The sequence below is a fragment of the Sceloporus undulatus genome, chromosome 2 (assembly GCF_019175285.1).
Source record: "Sceloporus undulatus isolate JIND9_A2432 ecotype Alabama chromosome 2, SceUnd_v1.1, whole genome shotgun sequence".
Classification (NCBI taxonomy): domain Eukaryota; kingdom Metazoa; phylum Chordata; class Lepidosauria; order Squamata; family Phrynosomatidae; genus Sceloporus; species Sceloporus undulatus.
Genome location: NC_056523.1, coordinates 323654646 through 323671294, shown reverse-complemented (window position 1 = coordinate 323671294; position 16649 = coordinate 323654646). Strand labels below are relative to the sequence as shown.

At 42.4% G+C, this 16649-nt stretch overlaps 1 protein-coding gene across 4 annotated transcripts in view; it reads left to right on the top strand.

Moving 5' to 3' along the window:
• Positions 1–16649, top strand: part of SETBP1 (SET binding protein 1) — a 386679-nt gene that overhangs the window by 36341 nt on the left and 333689 nt on the right. For all 4 annotated transcript variants that reach the window (XM_042450073.1, XM_042450074.1, XM_042450075.1 and 1 more), the window contains exon 2: positions 647–1299. In XM_042450073.1, coding sequence (XP_042306007.1) covers positions 790–1299 — 510 coding nt within the window. In that variant the 5' untranslated portion in view covers positions 647–789. The remainder of the gene's footprint in view (positions 1–646; positions 1300–16649) is intronic.

Sequence of the window (16649 nt, the reverse complement as noted above, 5' to 3'; positions counted from 1 at the left end):
ATGGGTAAGTGAGGGTCACAGATCTGAAATCCTCGAAAACAGAGGGGAAACTGTACTTCCTCGTTGAATTTTGTATAGTCCAGTTTTAAAAAAATCTAGATTTCTCCTCCAGTTATACAACATACCCTTATGAAACTGATTTTTCCACTTGCTTGTCATTTCAAGATGTAGTAGCAGCATTTGAATTTCAGAATATGCTTAACTGAAAATCTAGATATTTGAGAATTCTGTCCAAACTATAGCTGGGAATCAGGTGGCCCTATAGATATTGTTAGACTGCAGTCCTAGTCAGTAAAGGAGTGCTGGAACTTTCTGTTCAGCAACATTTAGAAGGTCAGATGATGGCCAACCCTGGTTTAATTTGCCTAACTGGGTAGTTGTGTGGATAAAAATGAAGATAGATGAAGGCCATGAAACAAAAGCTTGAAAAGCTTACGTTTTGGAAATAAGGATTTTGGGAGCTATAGTCTTAAAATGGTAACTTTTCTAGGATCTGCCGTGTACACCGTCTTGAGCTCCTTGGAGAAAAGCTAAAACAGAAGAGTAAGAAATAAATAAAATGATTTTGATTTACCACTCAAGTTTACATTGCAGATTACTTGTCACAAAATGATGACATCCTTTTTATTGTTCTTATTCTCTCCAGTTGCAGATCTGAATGTTTCTGACCTCCTCACAGTAATTGGACTATCAAGGCTCTGAGAGACTTTACCGAGAGGTACCATCCCTTCCAGGGGGTTTCCCCTTTGTTTTCTTCTCATTTTCCCCTCCCCCCCATATAAAACTTCCATGGACCGGGCCATCATCATGGAGCCAAGGGAGAACTCAAGCATTTCCCGGCAAAGGGGGAATGAGACAGATTTCTTGGGGTCAGCCATGGCTTCTGCAAAGACCCCACCTGCTCCTGGCAGTGCTGGAGAAGCCATGCTGCCTGTGTCTGGCTCTGCAAAAGGTATCCCAGTGAGCGGAGATCGTATGGAGGGTGAAGAGGAAGATGAGCTATGCTCTGGAAGAGATGTGGATTCCACTTCGAATGCAGACAGTGAGAAATGGGTGGCTGGAGATGGACTCGAGGAACAGGAATTTTCCATCAAGGAGGCTAACTTTACAGAGGGAAGTCTTAAGCTGAAGATCCAGACAACAAAGAGAGCCAAAAAGCCTCCAAAGAACCTGGAGAACTATATCTGCCCACCTGAGATCAAAATCACCATTAAGCAATCTGGGGAGCAAAAACTTTCAAGAGCTGGGAAAAATAGCAAAGCAGCAAAAGAGGAAGACAGAGCCCACTCCAAAAAGAAGGTAAGACTATCCATTTTGATACTGCTTCTTTCCTTCCAGCTCCCTGTTTGGTTGGGTTTTGGTTTTTTTTTGGTATTCATCTGTGCAACTTGTGCAAACATTGTGTGTGAATCCGTCATTCGGTTTTCACTATCTTCCTTAAATTAGCTGACTGTTCATCATTTGGTTATTGCCAAAACGCAACCCCTTTTTAGTTGAGAAACTCCACGCGACAATCTGGGAACCGAAAGGGTTTTTGTAATCTAAATGTGTGACAACAGGTGGACAGGATAAACAGATGGAGGTGGAAAGCTGCGGAAGGGGGAGACGCGTAACAAGACAACAGGGGGAATGTTATTAGCATAAGAAGTTCCATGGTCCCTGCACACCAGCTGCCATGCCATTGTAGGGGGCTGAGCTGAAGGGTGTTTTAAAGAGCCATTTGAAGGGGAATATAATGGCCTCACTTGTGTTACGTACACAAAGACTGTGCCTTCAAACCGGAAGAGCTTGGGAAGTTTAAAGGCTTCAGTGTATGACTGCAGACTCTGTTGGTGTGTTTCCTTTAATTACATCCCCCTTTACTTTTGTCCCAGAGCAGCTTTGAGAAAAGTAAGGGACAGGTAGAGGGAAGGCTTTCCAAATAAAGGGATCACACCATTGCTTAATTAACAAGAACTGTGCTTATGTGGATTATGAGACTTTTCTTATAAGGTCTGGTCACTCTGGGGGATCAACTGTGTGAGGCTCAAGATCCAAATAAGTCTGAATCAGCCTCTGAATTTTCAGAGATGTCAAGGTCAGAGGGAGAAATTGTTGCAAAGTCTTTGATGTCAGATTTGTGTATGTGTGTGTGTCTATTTATTAAAGAGTGAAAATAAATCTTGGTTTTTGCCAAACAGCCATTCTTTTTGGATGAACTGGGCACAATGAGAATTCAGTATCCCTTGCACAGTGCCTTCTGATCCTTGGTGATGTTTTATTCCATGGCACAGGGATGTTAGAAATAATATAATTTTCATCAAAATCGTACAGTCCCTGAAAATGACCGTGTGTGTGTGTTACAAATGAGTCTGCAGTCTGCAAATTCTTTTGGGAGAGGGGGATATCCTTTCTTCTCCCTCTGTGCATCTGTATTGATGAAGGTCAACTTGTAATACAGATCGTGATGGGTAGGCATCTGTGGATGAGAGATATAGCTCCAGAGACCAGGCTAGGGTGGCAAAATGAGAATCCTCTGAAGAAAAACACATTGTTTTAATATTTAAAAACATGCAAAAAACTTCTTTTTTTGCACCAAAATAAAGTTTATGATGTAGAAACCATCCATGTGATTTTCTCTGCAGAATAATTCAACTTCAGAAGTTTGGGATGCTCAAATACAGAAAGAATAATGAGGAGGAATATTTGTCTTCTCCCAAAGAGGGAAGAAAGCTACTGTAAATGATTTGTCCTTGCATATGATGATGAAATACTCAAAGATTTATATTCCCAGTGTCCAGTTTCACAAGTGTCCTCAACAGTTTTGTCTAGAAACATCTGCTGATACAACTTAAGATCAAAAACCAAACACATGCTGAATGCTAGCAACCTTGAAAAGAAACTTGGGAGACAGGTTGAAAAAGCGAAGATCAGATCAGCAGCACAGACTGGGATGCAATGAGTTGGCACCTTTATATTTCATCCCAACAGCAATTCTGAGCCTTTAACAGTTGCCTAAAAGGCAGCAATCTGTCAGGTGCAGCATTTCCTTGCGGTAGTGATCGTAAGATGGATGCAGGTGCACTTATGGAAAACTGTTGAGAAAAACAAGAGGGCAAGCCCATGGACATTTGAAGGGCTGGGTTTTTAACGAAAACTAACCAAATAAATCTGGTCTTTCTGTCTGTATAGCTTTGCCTTACAGGGAATGGGTTTGTAGCCTATTTAAAAAGTAGATTGCTGCTCTCAGACTACTTCTAGAAGAGAAAATCAAACCCTTTGACATGTCAGTCAGACTTTGGCAGCTGGGGAGTGGGGCACAAATCACAAAGACATCTTTGGGGGCCAAATGCAGTCCCAGAAACACACTGTATCCACATCTGAAGTATGGCATGGGGCAGATAGCCTGTAATTGTCTGTTTTATTTACATATTTTTAAGGAGTGTGTGGATGGATGGTCACCTACGTGCTGCATTTGCTGCATTGATAGGGGTTCATCTTATGGGCAGGGGATTGATGATTCATTCACTGAATAAAACATGACTAAATAAAATAGCAGCTATCTACTTTGAGGTCTTTTGCAGTTCTGTAGTTCAATTAAGAAACCAGGCTGGGAGCCAGTCAGAATTTGCAGGCAATTGGAAAATGGAGGTCTAGGAGATGCCAAATTTCTCTAACTCTTCCTGAGTCTCTTGGGGATTTTGCCACTGGGTGCAAACAGGAGACACCTTGGTTGCCAACCACTTTTTATACGGTTCCCCTGCAAGACGCTTGGCAAACATTAAGAAACCAACAACCTCAGTTGCTTTTCCATGTGAGAGCAGTTTGCTCTAATTTCCTCGAGGGTGTTATGTGATCATTGCAAAGCAGGGAGGAGATGCAATCGGAGAAGGCAATCTCCATTTCTCTCAAGGTGTGGCTCCTCATTATAAAAATATTTTGAGAGTTGCTGGTGTTGAGGTTCTGTTGCTGAGTTTATTTAAGGCAGCTGTCCAGAGATGATTGTTCCTTACTTTGACTGCCTTCTTTCTGGAGCATGAAATGACTTCACACATTACAATGGCTGCAAGTGGACACGGATGTTTCCTGCATTGGACAGGTGAAGCGTAGGTTTTGTACACTCGTGGATGTGAAGGGGTCCTGGCCCCAGATATATATTTTAAAAACAATTCAACAATTTGTAAAGTTAAAAGCATTGTGCATTAAAAATATTAAAATGTATTAATAACTATGTATCAACCTTGACATCTAAATTGCACAGCATTTAAAAGCCCAGCCTCATCAGTTTGAAAAAGCCTGGTGGCACAAAAAATGTTTTTTTCCCCTGCCGCTGATAGGACAGCAGAGATGGGAGCCATCCTGGCCTCTCTAGGGAGGGAGGTCCAGAGCCAAGGAGCCACCATTGAGAAGGCCCTGTCTCCCTTGTGTCCACCAAATGATCCTGAGAACATGCTGGGAGAGAGACAGGTTCCATGTCTGTGAGAGTGGTGAATCCACTCTGGGTTTTAGACTGACTTGTAAAGGAACTATCCCAGGCAGTGACTGTATTTTGAGGAATGGGTTCAGCAATTTGGTTAACTACTGGACTAAATTCTGGACTCCCTACCCCCCTCCCAACATGGAATCTACCAGCTAAGGAGTTTATCACAGAGGGCACTTACTGCTGCCCAAATGCTGCCCAAGTGTTACCCAAGTGTTTCAGAAGCACCAGGGGTGGGATCATCCATCATGTTTCTGAAACATTATAGAGGCTTCCCGCTTCCCTTCCATCATGGAAGCATTCGTGGGGAAGCCTCAGAAAAGCCATTTTTATTAACGGGATCTTCCGTTAATAAAAATGACTTTTCTGAGGCTTCCTCATGAATGCTTCCATGATGGAAAGGAAGTGGGAGGCCTCTATGATGTTTCAGACGTGTGATGGATGATCCCACCTCTGGCACTTCTGAAACACTTGGGTAACACTTGGGCAGCGTTTGGGCAGCAATAAGTGCCCTGTGTGATAAACTCCTAAGCCAAGAAAAGGGCCAGTTTTAAGAAGGGATTCGGAAGAGAGAGAAGAGAGGAATTCTGTAATGAAGAGGCAGGTTTGTTTAAAGAAGAAGAAGACAGCAGGAGGTGGAAGGTGGTAGAACTGGAGAAGCAAAGGAAGTGGGGGCATGGGATATGCCAAAATTGGAGGCTGAGCTCTTGGATGGGGCAAGACCTTTCCTGTTCAGGGCAAAGGATTGACCACTTCAGCAGTTTAATTTAGCAGTACAGTGGTCTTGTTTCTGTACAGCTTGTGGCCTGAAATGGCTTTTCTTTCCCACTTTTTCCCACAAGAAGGAGAAATTGAGTGGCTCAACATGCATGGAGGGCACTGTCTTTTGCAAGGAACATTCTGTTGCTATCCAGGGATGCCAAAGTAGCCCTCCTGCCATCCAGAAATGTCTCTTTCAAGCATCCAAGGGGGAAACAGCAGGACCTTACCAACAGATCTTTCAGCAGTTATTGAACACCAAAAGTGCCACTGATCTAGGGTGAACAGCACAGCAGGAAGAAAAGAACTAGGACTAAATCAGTAGTGCACTTCCAGCTTGAATAAACTCATATTATCCAGAGGTTTTCTTCTTTTTTGGGTTTTCTTGTATCCATTTATTTCTTTGATCATTATTTTCATTTTAAAATAAAAAAATAAAATAGACATTGAAATGAGCTGTGGTACTCCTGTATCAAGGTGGGATCAGTGTTTATGTATTTCCAATTTAGTATCTGAGAACTGTGTTTATTACTATGGAAATGCAAGATGTTGGGCACAGCTGGTTTTTTTCTTAGCATTTGCCTTTTTTAAAAAAAATACATGAATTGACATAAGCTAAGATGTCACATTCTTATGAAATGGGCACTTGATTGTATAGCTTCTCAACTGGATTGCCAACTCAGTTGCTACATTCAACAGGAGCAGAAGTATCAAAATCAATTGGGTTTACATATGTGTTGACTTATCATTTACTGGTAGCAGTTTAATCATTGGGTCTACATTTGTCAGAACCAGCAGTTGGATTTCAGCCACAGCATTTTACATAGGAAGAATTTTTAAATTTATTCCTTTCTTGTTGAATCAATGGACTTCAGTCTCTCCTCTCTAAACCTGATACAGTATGTTAATTTAACCCATTTCAAGGTTGTCTGGATTTTAACCAACCAAGCATGAATGGATGGGACCAGATTAGTCTTCCAATCTTGAGCTGCCAGGGTTCTGGCTGTTATCTATAAATGGAAAATTAATTCAACCTTGGATTTAGTACCCACCTCTTCCAAGATAACCAAAAAGAATAAAATGAATGTCTCTAAGTGCTTCTTTTTGGAGGGTAGTGGCTGTTGTGTTAGGGTCAAAATTCATTTCCTGCTGGGTCCAATGGGTCATCTGTGTTGTTTCTTGCTTTTTGGATTGACTACTAGGGGACAAGTATGGGATAAAATTACTAGGCACACATGTGGAATAAAGTAACAGGAATCATGTGTCCCTCCATGTGTCCCTTTTGCATGTTGTTAATTTAGAACTATGTCTGTTTTAACTGTTGTAAGCCACTGTTAGTCCCTAACTGGGAAAAGGTGAGATATAAATAAGTACATAAATACTGATGCCTGGAACTGTTGGAACCTGGGATCTGACAACATCTGGAGGGCCACATGATTCCCTTGATGGAGGGCTAGATGTTTTCTGGATGTACATGTATCTGCTTTTACACTGTATATGTTCATCATGTTATCTCTGTATAAAGGGAAACAGAGAAATAAGAACTATATTAAAGCGGCAGTAGAGAAGATGAGATAGCCAGTGTGGTTTGGTGGTTTGAGTCTTGGACTGTAACTATAGAGACTAGGACTTGAATCCCCATTCAGCCATGGAAACTCAGTAGTTGCCCTTGGGCAAGTAACTCTCTCTTAGCCTTAGAGAGAAGGTGAGGTCAACCCCCCCCTTTTTTTTTAAGGAACCTTGCCAAGAAAACCTTGCAGAAGATGAGTCTCCCTTATTCAAAATGGGACCAGAAGTGTTTAGGATTTTGGACTTTTTTGTATTTTGGAATACTTGCATATTCATAATGAACTTTCTTGGAGATGAGATCCAAGTCTAAACATGAAATTCATGTATCTTTTGTATACACCTTAAAGACATAGCCTGAAGGTAATGTTACACATAATATTTTTAATAATTTTGTGCATGAAATAAAGTCGCTATTTTTGTCACTCATGTGGACAATTTTGGATTTTGGAATATTTCAGATTTTGGAATTCCAGATACAGGAGAGACAACCTTTAATAGGTTTGCGTTGGGTTGCCATATGCAGAGAACAACAAAAGAACAAAGTGAAGTTGAAGAAGAAGTGAAGTAGGCAACTGTAATATCATCTGTTGAGTGGAATGTGAGGTAATAGGAGCTATTAGATAACCACTGTGTTGTGGGGAGCATCCAGATGCCTGTAAAAGCTAAAGCACCCCATGCAGAGTTGTTGTTGAACACTCTCAGCCCACTCGGTGGGTTTTTCACTGAGACTTCAGCTGTGGCTACCTTCTCCAGCAGAAATGACCAAAAAGTTTCATGGCTGTGTGATGGACCAATGGGAGTGTGGCAGGAAGAAAGTAGTCTGTCAGTGGCCTCAATACATCATCGTGTCAGAGTTTGGACTTAAGGTATGCTGAGGCATATGCTACTCCCTTTCCTGCTGTGAAGCCCTGAATCCACCTTGCATGGTCATTCTGTGCTTCGTGGAGAGCAAACAGATGCACAAAGATGACATCTGTGCTGAGATTCGTTGGAGTCTTCTGGGAGATCTCAACACTTCGGTAATCACTGTCAACCCTCAACCTCATATCAACCCTCTCAGTGCCCTAAAAAGCATATCTGTAAGCATAAAGGACACATATGCATGTGGAAGTCCCAAACTGAATTATAGGCAATGAGTGACTGTAGCAGCTGCGAGAACCAATAGCTATTGCAGTCACCCACATGCTTCTCCCACTGGGAACTGAGTGTTTTGTTTGATAGATATTTGCAGTCACAGTATTGAAGTAATAGCCAAGGTCCATTCCATGTTGTGTAACAAGCTGAGGACTTCTCAAGTTCAGTTTCTTTGCCTCCTTTGTTCTTTTCTTCTACCCTGCCTGCCAGAGTGAATGTGTTGGGTTTTTCAGGAGTGCAACTTGCCAAACTATTTTCATTCAACATCGTTTTACTTTGTAGACTGTGTTCATGAAGGAGATGTGTATTCAGTAGTTTTTAAAAAAGTGTTTTGGGAAGGGTGTCTAGCATTATCAGCATGAGATGAGCAAAATCTACTTTGGAGATAGTCATATTTCATGGAGTTTTCAGGGCAAATCTCAATGGGTTCAGATTAGGGTAAAATGCAATTACATGTATAATGAAATAGCTATTTTCTGCAATAGTTAACTTGAATCTCACTTAAGGGTTTATGAATGCGGACTGTTTCACAGGAAACTCATGGCCCATAGTACCATTCCAATATTCCTCATACTCTTGGAATGATTAGATTCAGCTTTTGTTGAAACTGAAGAGCAGAGATAATCATGTAACTTTAAAAAAAATCCTCTGGACCAGGCTCAACCGCTCCCCCTTTCAACTATAACTCCCAGAATCCCTCAGCCAGCACGGCCAGAATCTTTCTTACTCTTCAGGAACATTAAAGTAGTTCTGGCCATTTCCCCAGGTACTGCTTGGAAAAATTAATCTTTTTTATTATAATTCTCAGAATCCTTCCAAGATTCTTAGGGATTCTGGGTGCTGTAGTCCAAACGAGTAATTATTCCCACACTTTGTCTTGGACAAGAGCTGCAGCCACATTTTTGAACAGAAGACACTAAAAAGATGTGAAGGCCATAGGGATGTAGACCTTGCATCCCCATGTTGACCCCAGGGTATCTGAAGGGGATTCTTATTTTTCTTCACTTGAATGCAAGTAGAACATGTTGCTATAAGCAGACATGCAACTTGAAGACGTGTGCATAAACATAGAACTGGCGCTCCTGATAAAGCAGTATTCCTAACTAGGCATACTGTCTCACTATGTACAAGTGAATGAGAGTAGAAACTCACATCAGTTTGGGCAGGTTGGGAGGATGTCTGGGACTGAGGACCTCGATAGGTGGAGCCAGCATGCCTGTCATGTCCCCTCTACTCATGTTTACAGGTCTTACTTGGGTGCAAACAAAACAAAGGTCCTGTGGTCCATGTGATACATCAGCTGAACAGTTACCATGCAAAAGATGAATCAGTGAGCCCAATTTTTTGTTTTGGGTTTTACAATTAGGAATTTTGTTTCTTTCATTCGTGCTCCTCCTGCCTTGCCAGTGTATGGATGAGGCTTCTAGGAATCTATTGTGCTGGATCCTTGAACTTCTTATTCTCCCCACTGCCATTTACTACTGCAATAAACAGGAAGGTTGCTGGGAACATGTTAAGTTGCTCCTGTTCTTGGTTTGCTACTGTAAGTTGCTTCTTTTCTTGCAAGATGTACGTAATGGTGGTTTGTGGCTTCCATGTCTTTGGGGTGGCAAATTTGCCCAGAGTTTTTTGACTGACCTTTAGAGGGGACTGAAATCTATCAACAAAGTAGGTTCAGCACCTTGGATAGTTTATTTCAAGTCTGGACTAAAACCTGGAGCAGATCCATCAACCCACTGGACACTGGAAGATTCTTTATGAATCTTTGCTCTTCATTGCTCATCCCTTAACTTTCAGTGCTTGAAAAGGTTACTTTTTTGCCATAATACAGCATCCAGAAATCTATGATTGGTATGGTCAGTGGCCATGCTGTCTGGGTTTTTCTGGGATTGGTAATCTGAAAAATTAACATGAACAAGGTCTGTTTAGATCTCCATAGTATAAATATAAGCCTCTTCCCACCTCATCTTTGTCCCTCTGGCATTTCCCCCCAGACTTGCTAGTTTTGCAACCATTCCTTTTTACAGGGCCCTGCGGGCATTCTGCTTTCTTGCTACTCCCCTTCCAGATCATTGCTTGCCCATTGTTTCTCATCATCCCTCTGGTGGGTTCTTGTGTGTTTTCAGGGTGCCTGTGTCTCCCATCACATTAGCCCTCAACCGTATTCCTCTCCCTTGTGTGAGCTGCTTGGATGAAATGTATTCAGTGCTTCTATTCCACCGTGGCTTATCTTTGAAAAGAGCAACTCATTGCAAGATGTCCTTTGAGTGTATAATCTTCTCCTTTGGGGTCTGAAGATGGGTTTGAAGCCAACATAAGTTTATTCTTTTTCTCACAAGAGGACTGGAGTGGTTGTGATGTTATTATCTTAAAACATTTTATTAGTGGGAGGGGAACTTGCCTGTGTTCTCCGCAATCCTTCCTGTTTGATATTTGCAGAGGCTAAATAACTGAATTTATGTAGACAGGAGTGAATCTTTGAGAGCTGGGGAAAGAGTTTGAATCTTTCAGTATATAAGTATTTACTGTAACACTTATCTTTACAAGCTTTTTTTCCTGAAAATCGTTGGCACAATTCAGACGTTGTGCAGTCAGAATTTAGAATTCAACCCATGATTTGCATTTCCAAATTAATGTACAGGTAAACCATTATGCTGAGCTACTCCTATGCTTTCTCCTTTTTTACTTATCAGCACTTCATTGTTTAGAAGAAATGACATTTGGGAGGTAGAATGATAGCCCAAAGAATAGTTTTCAATTCGACCTGTATGTCTAGGCTTGCCATATCCCGCCTGGGGGCGGGACTTTCCTGGTTTGGGGCGGGTCCACATGGTCCCGCCCCAGTTTGGACCCGCCCCTGGGACAGCCCCCTCTCAGCGAGGGCCCGGAGGCTGGGGCTTGGGAGAAGCTCTCCCAGGCCCCTCGAGGCCTTGGAAGCGGCTCCGCGATCATCGCGGAGCACTCTTCCAGGGCCTCTGGGGCTGGGAGAAGCTCTCCCAGGCCCCTCCGGGGCCTTGGAAGCGGCTCCGCGATCGCGGAGCACTCTTCCAGGGCTCTGGGGCTTGGGAAGAAGCTCTCCCAGGCCCCTCCGGAGGCCCTGGAAGGGGCTCCGCGATCGCGGAGCACTCTCCAGGGCCTCTGGGGTTGGGAGAAGCTCTCCCAGGCCCCTCCGGAGGCCCTGGAAGCGGCTCCGCGGTCGGAGCTCTGGCTGTGGGGTCCTCCAAGGCCTCTGCGAGGCCAAGGAGGAGGCCGCTTGCCACCGCGGTGATGGCCGTGATGACAGGCGGCCCCACGCTCCTTCCCAGCCTGGGAGCAGCCCGAGGCTTCCTCCAAGCTGGGAAGAAGAAGGAGGACAAGGTTAAAAAAAATGTGGGACCTTTTTTTTTAATTTCCTGGACAGGAAATTTTTTTTAAAAAAGTCCTACATTTTTGAACCTTGTCCTACATTTGTCCCGGTTTGGAGGTCCTCAGCTATGGCAACCCTATTATGTCTGGCCTGGTCACATAAACTCAAGGCTATTTTTGTAAACTGTGAGCCTTTTCAACAGCGCAACTGTATCCTCCCCCTCTTTTTTTTCTGGAATGAAAACCCATTCCAATGATTTTGATCTAAAACACAGTACAAAGTCCTTGAAATGCTCTGCAAGTTTAAAAGACAAAATAGAAAGTGGTCCTCTGGTAACTTCTGGTTTTTCTTGTTCTGCATTTCCAAGGTCCAATCTACACTGTAGAAATAATCTGGTTTGGGACCACTTTAAGTGCCCTGGCTCAATCCTAGGAAATTCTGGGAACTGAAGTTTTGTGAGACATTTAGCCTTCTCTGTCAGAGAGCTCTGGTGACACAGTAAATGACAATTCCCAGGATTCCCTAGCACTGAGCCAGTGCTGTTAAAGCAGTGTCAACCTGGATTATTTCTGCATTGTGGATAGGTCCCAAGTCTGGCATGACCTGTACTCAGTTCTGGGTGCAAAAATACCTTCCCTGTACCTTTTAAAATGGTCATTTCTTTCATTATACCAAGTCATAGAATAGATGTGCATTATTTGATAACATACTTTAAACGTTGGTCCTTTATCCAGTTGCAATCCATAATTTGTGGGTTCAGATTCCACATTAAGATTAGTTTAATTGTTGCAGTTGAATTGTGGTGATCCTCAGGCTCTTCTCCACCCATGTTCCCTCCTTCATATGACTTATCACTATACCAGAACATCAAACCACCGTTTGGTGCTAGATGTCGTAACTGACTAGGGTTAGGATTTATTGCAGTTTCCCAGGTTTGTATGTTACAGAAAATTGGCTTGGTTAAAAAAAGAAGGAAGAAAGAATCTTTTATGGTCCTCTTATGGCAAGGAGGGTGAGAGTGAAGGGTCAGTTGTTTAGATCAGAGATGGAGGTCTACTTTCAACCTAAGGACAAAATTAAATTTTGCATTTTCAGGGACTACTTTCCATTGGTGAGCAGGGTCAAAGGCAAAGGGATGGGACGCAAAATATCAGCATGTTTTATCTTAAAGCTCTACCTGCCAATAACTACACTGTATGAGAGTATTTCATCTCTTTGGAAGAGCAAATAGAATCCCAAGGAGAGAGAGCTGGGAAACCACCAAATATTGGCACCATAGGGAAAGGGGTGACAAATTTGAATGTTAGGAGGCCCAGATATTGCTCCAGCACTGATCTGAACATGACTATTGCCATTCTGAAATTTTCTTTACCATTATTCAGCACGACATTTAAATAGAGATTTCAATAAACTGTTGATTCAGCATCCATAATATATATTTTGGGCACTATGTTGTAAGGTGTGTGGCTGAAACCAACAAATTACTGTCTCCCTCACAGCTGTGATTCATGCTTTTCTCAGGTGACAACAGCACATAAAGACCAGGAAGTGAAACCTTTGTGTCTGGTTTCACTGTGCTTCAGCTACACACAGCAGCGGAAATCATGAAAAACAAAGTGTTCTGTGTTATGAGACAGGCTGAGAAATTACTGTAGTGTTTACTGTTATGCTTAGTGCTAGTGGAAAAAAAAATAAATAGAACAAGCCATGTGTGAGGAGCATGGAAGTGACACTTTTCACAAGGCTTTGGTTTCTAGGAGGTAGGGAAGGATTGAGGAAAGAGAGAACAGGGGTCATGAATTATGTGGATGTGGAAACCCCAGTGGTATATCCATATATTTAACAGACTATCAGGCAAAACAGATTGGCATAATATGCTGGTTTGGGGGCAGAATGGGGGTGTAGTGTTTAGATGACACACACCCCGATGCCACCCGAAGCCGGCATCACGCTGCCCTCCTGGCCAGATGGTGGGCAGTGTTGTGGCACTCTGGCGGCACGGCGTTATGCACCGCATGCTGCAGGAGCATTGAAAAGGAGCCACCACAGCAGAAAGGGTGGCTTCTTTCTGCTCCAAAAAGGAATGGCATTTTGCCGCTTTTTGGGGGCCCTGGAAAAATGCCAGATCAGGGCTATGGTGTGCAGTTACCATAGCCCCAATCTGGCACTCAAAAGGGCACCATCAAGCTGCCCTTTTAGGGCCATCTGTACCGGCCCTATATCACCCCATATGAGCCTGCTCAGATCCTGAGATCTGCAGGAGAGGTCCTCCCTTAGTCCCACCACCTCTTCACAAGTAGGGTTGGTAGGAACATGAAAGAGGGCCTTCTTAGTGGTTGCCCCTAGACTTTGGAACTCTTTCACTAGGGAGGCTGCATGATCCCTTCCTTGCTATCCTCCCATGGCTAGGAGAATCCTTTTAATATTCAGAGAAGCCTTTAGAATGGAAGGAAAGGGAATGGAAAGAAGGAAGCCCTATAAAAGTGTATGTTTCTAATATGGTTAATCATCTAATTTAGTTTTATTGTTGATTTTTTTCTGTATGTTTTCAATATGTGAGCCATGTTGACTTTTGGGGCCAGTGTGGTGTAATGGTTTGAACATTGGGCTACAACTCTGGAGCCCAGGGTTTGAATCCATATAAACTCATGCTCAGCCATGTAAACCCATTGGATGACCTTGGGAAGTCATACTCTCTCAGCTTCAGAGGATTGCAGTGGCAAACTCCCTCTGAAGAAACTTTCCAAGAAACCCCATGGGTGGCCATAAGCTGGAAATGACTTGAAGGCAACAACAACAACAATTGTACACCTCGCATGCATTTGCCACCACCTTAACCTGTGAAGCCGTAGTATAAAGAAAGGATTTTTTTCATTGTGCCTGGTTATTTCTATATCATAAGGCCATCAGCTGAACAACTGCTCTCTATGTCCTCTTCCTGAACTGTGAAACTTCCTTCCCAGTGGAGTGGCTAGAATCTAAGGACAAGGACTGAGTCAGACATTGCTTATTCTCAGCGAGGACTACTAAAAAGGGCAACCCCACTGTGACACTGTTCCCAGTTGTGTGGAACATTTCAATTACATCACTAGACGGTCCTCTTTATTCATTACAGAATACAATGTGTGGAGTGCCTTGTTGTGCAGAAGAATTTTCCAGGTGCTTTTTTATTATTAAATCTTGTTTGTATTAGTAGCTGAGCTTGCAAAAGTTAATTTCATGGTGTTATATCTTTTAATGGTGGCCATACTAGAAATGGGATTCTGGGACTTGTACAATCGGTCTCCCATATCCATGGATTCTGCATCCACAGAGTCAGGTATCACTGGCGTGAAAATAGTTTGTTTTTAAAGTTCCAAAAAGCAAATCTTGATTTTGCCATTTTATATAAGGGACACCATTTTATTAAGTCCTATAGAATGGAACCTAAGCATCCATGGATTTTGGTATCCATGGAGGGTCCTGTAACCAGTGGATATCAAGGACCCACTGCAGTCAGACCAAAAACTACTTTCTAGAACTCTGTCTGTTTTTCTATGAAGAGGCATAAGACTGAAAAACTCCTGAGCTATCTCCAGATGGATAGTAAGCTGACAATCACATTTTAAATATTTTTCTTGGTGCTTATCTCTTTATTATCATCCCATGTGAGTTTGCTAAGTGAAACCCTAGTGCTATTTCCATCTCCAGAAAATGGACAGATAAATACTTCTGATACCAATTGCTGTTGCTGAATAACCCTCTGCCCCAACTTTGGTTAAACCCACCCTATTTTCTTGATTGTGGAGACCAATTTTCCTTTAAATTCCCCTATCTCCTATGCATCTGCCCTACCAGAATCTGTTCACATTCAGTCTCTTTGCTTGCAGTTTTCTGGTGTATTTAGCACTTGTATGTCCCTGTGCCTTTAAACAAAAGCCTTCCATTTCTTTGAAAGATGATACACCAAAATGTCCCTCCTGCTGTTTTGAGTATTTATTAAACATGAGCTGCTTGGGTCAAGAAGTAACTGGAACTGGTTAAGGGCAGCTGAAGGCAGAAATCACTAACATTTGCCATTCTGAGATATTGTTGTGACCCTTTTTGCCTATCATTTACAGAAGAAGACAGTGATGAAGCCCAAGAATATGTCAGAAGAGGGATGAAGACAACATCATTGCTTCTTTTTTACTTTTCTCTTCCTCGAGTGTAATGTCACAGAGCAAATGTGTTTGGCTTGTTGTTGTATGCCTTCAAGTAAAAGCCAATTTATGACAGTCCTAAGGCAACCCTATCTTGGGGTTTTCTTGGCAAGATTTTTTCAGAGAGGGTGTCACATTTAGGTTGTATGACATAGGCAGGCTTTTATGTGTATTTTGGATTGTTTTGCTCTGTAAAGCGCTGTGTAAAGCCCATGGCACTCTATAAATAAATGTAACAACAACAACAACATTGCTTTCCCCTGAGGCAAAGGGAGTGTGTTTTGCTCAAGGCCAACCAGTGGGTTTCCATGGTCGAGCAGGGACTTGAACTCTGGTCTCCTGAAGTCCTAGTCCAACACTTAAACCACTACACCACACTGTCTCTCACTTGACTTGTGACCTTTGAATAAATGAAAGGTCACTGGACATGCATAGCAGCCTCCAAGACATATACCTGCACTTTCATTTCTACAGCCTTAGGCAGCCTGCAAAAGAAAGAAAGAAAGAAAGAGAAAAAGAAAAAGAAAAAGAGGTTAACAGACCTGACAGGCCACTTTGGATGGTTTTGTTCAGCTAACCAGGTTACAAATTGTGCAGGCGTGTTTCGTTAAGGTTGCAAGCACATCACATTCTAGTTAGTATTGTTCTGAGTAGAATTTCCTCACACATGATGTTACAGACTGCATATCCATGGATGGTGCAATATATCTTTTTGCCTTGAGTGGTTGCTGTGTGCCTTCAAGTTGTTTCTGACTTATGGCAACCCTAAGGCAACCCTAACACAAGGTTTTTTGGCAGAATTTGTTCAGAGGGGGTTTGCCCTTGGCTTCTGAACCCTAGAAAGTCTCACTTGCCCTGTCTATCCAGTGCATTGCCATGGCTGAGCAGGTTTTAAAGGTACCCCATTAATGAATAATATATTCCAGAATTCCTTGTAGCACTGCAAAGAATATGCGTGCATAACTTTATTTTTCACTTTACTCGAGATCTAGTGTAGTAGTGATGCTGCACATTTTTCCTGCTTTTCCACAGACTAGAATAAGAACCAATAGATTCAAATTACAAGAAAAGAGATTCCATCTAAACATTAAAAAGAACTTGACTGTAAACTGTTTTGCAGTGGAGTCAACTGTCTTGGTGTGTGATATAGATAGATAGATAGATAGATAGATAGATAGATAGATAGATAGATAGATAGATA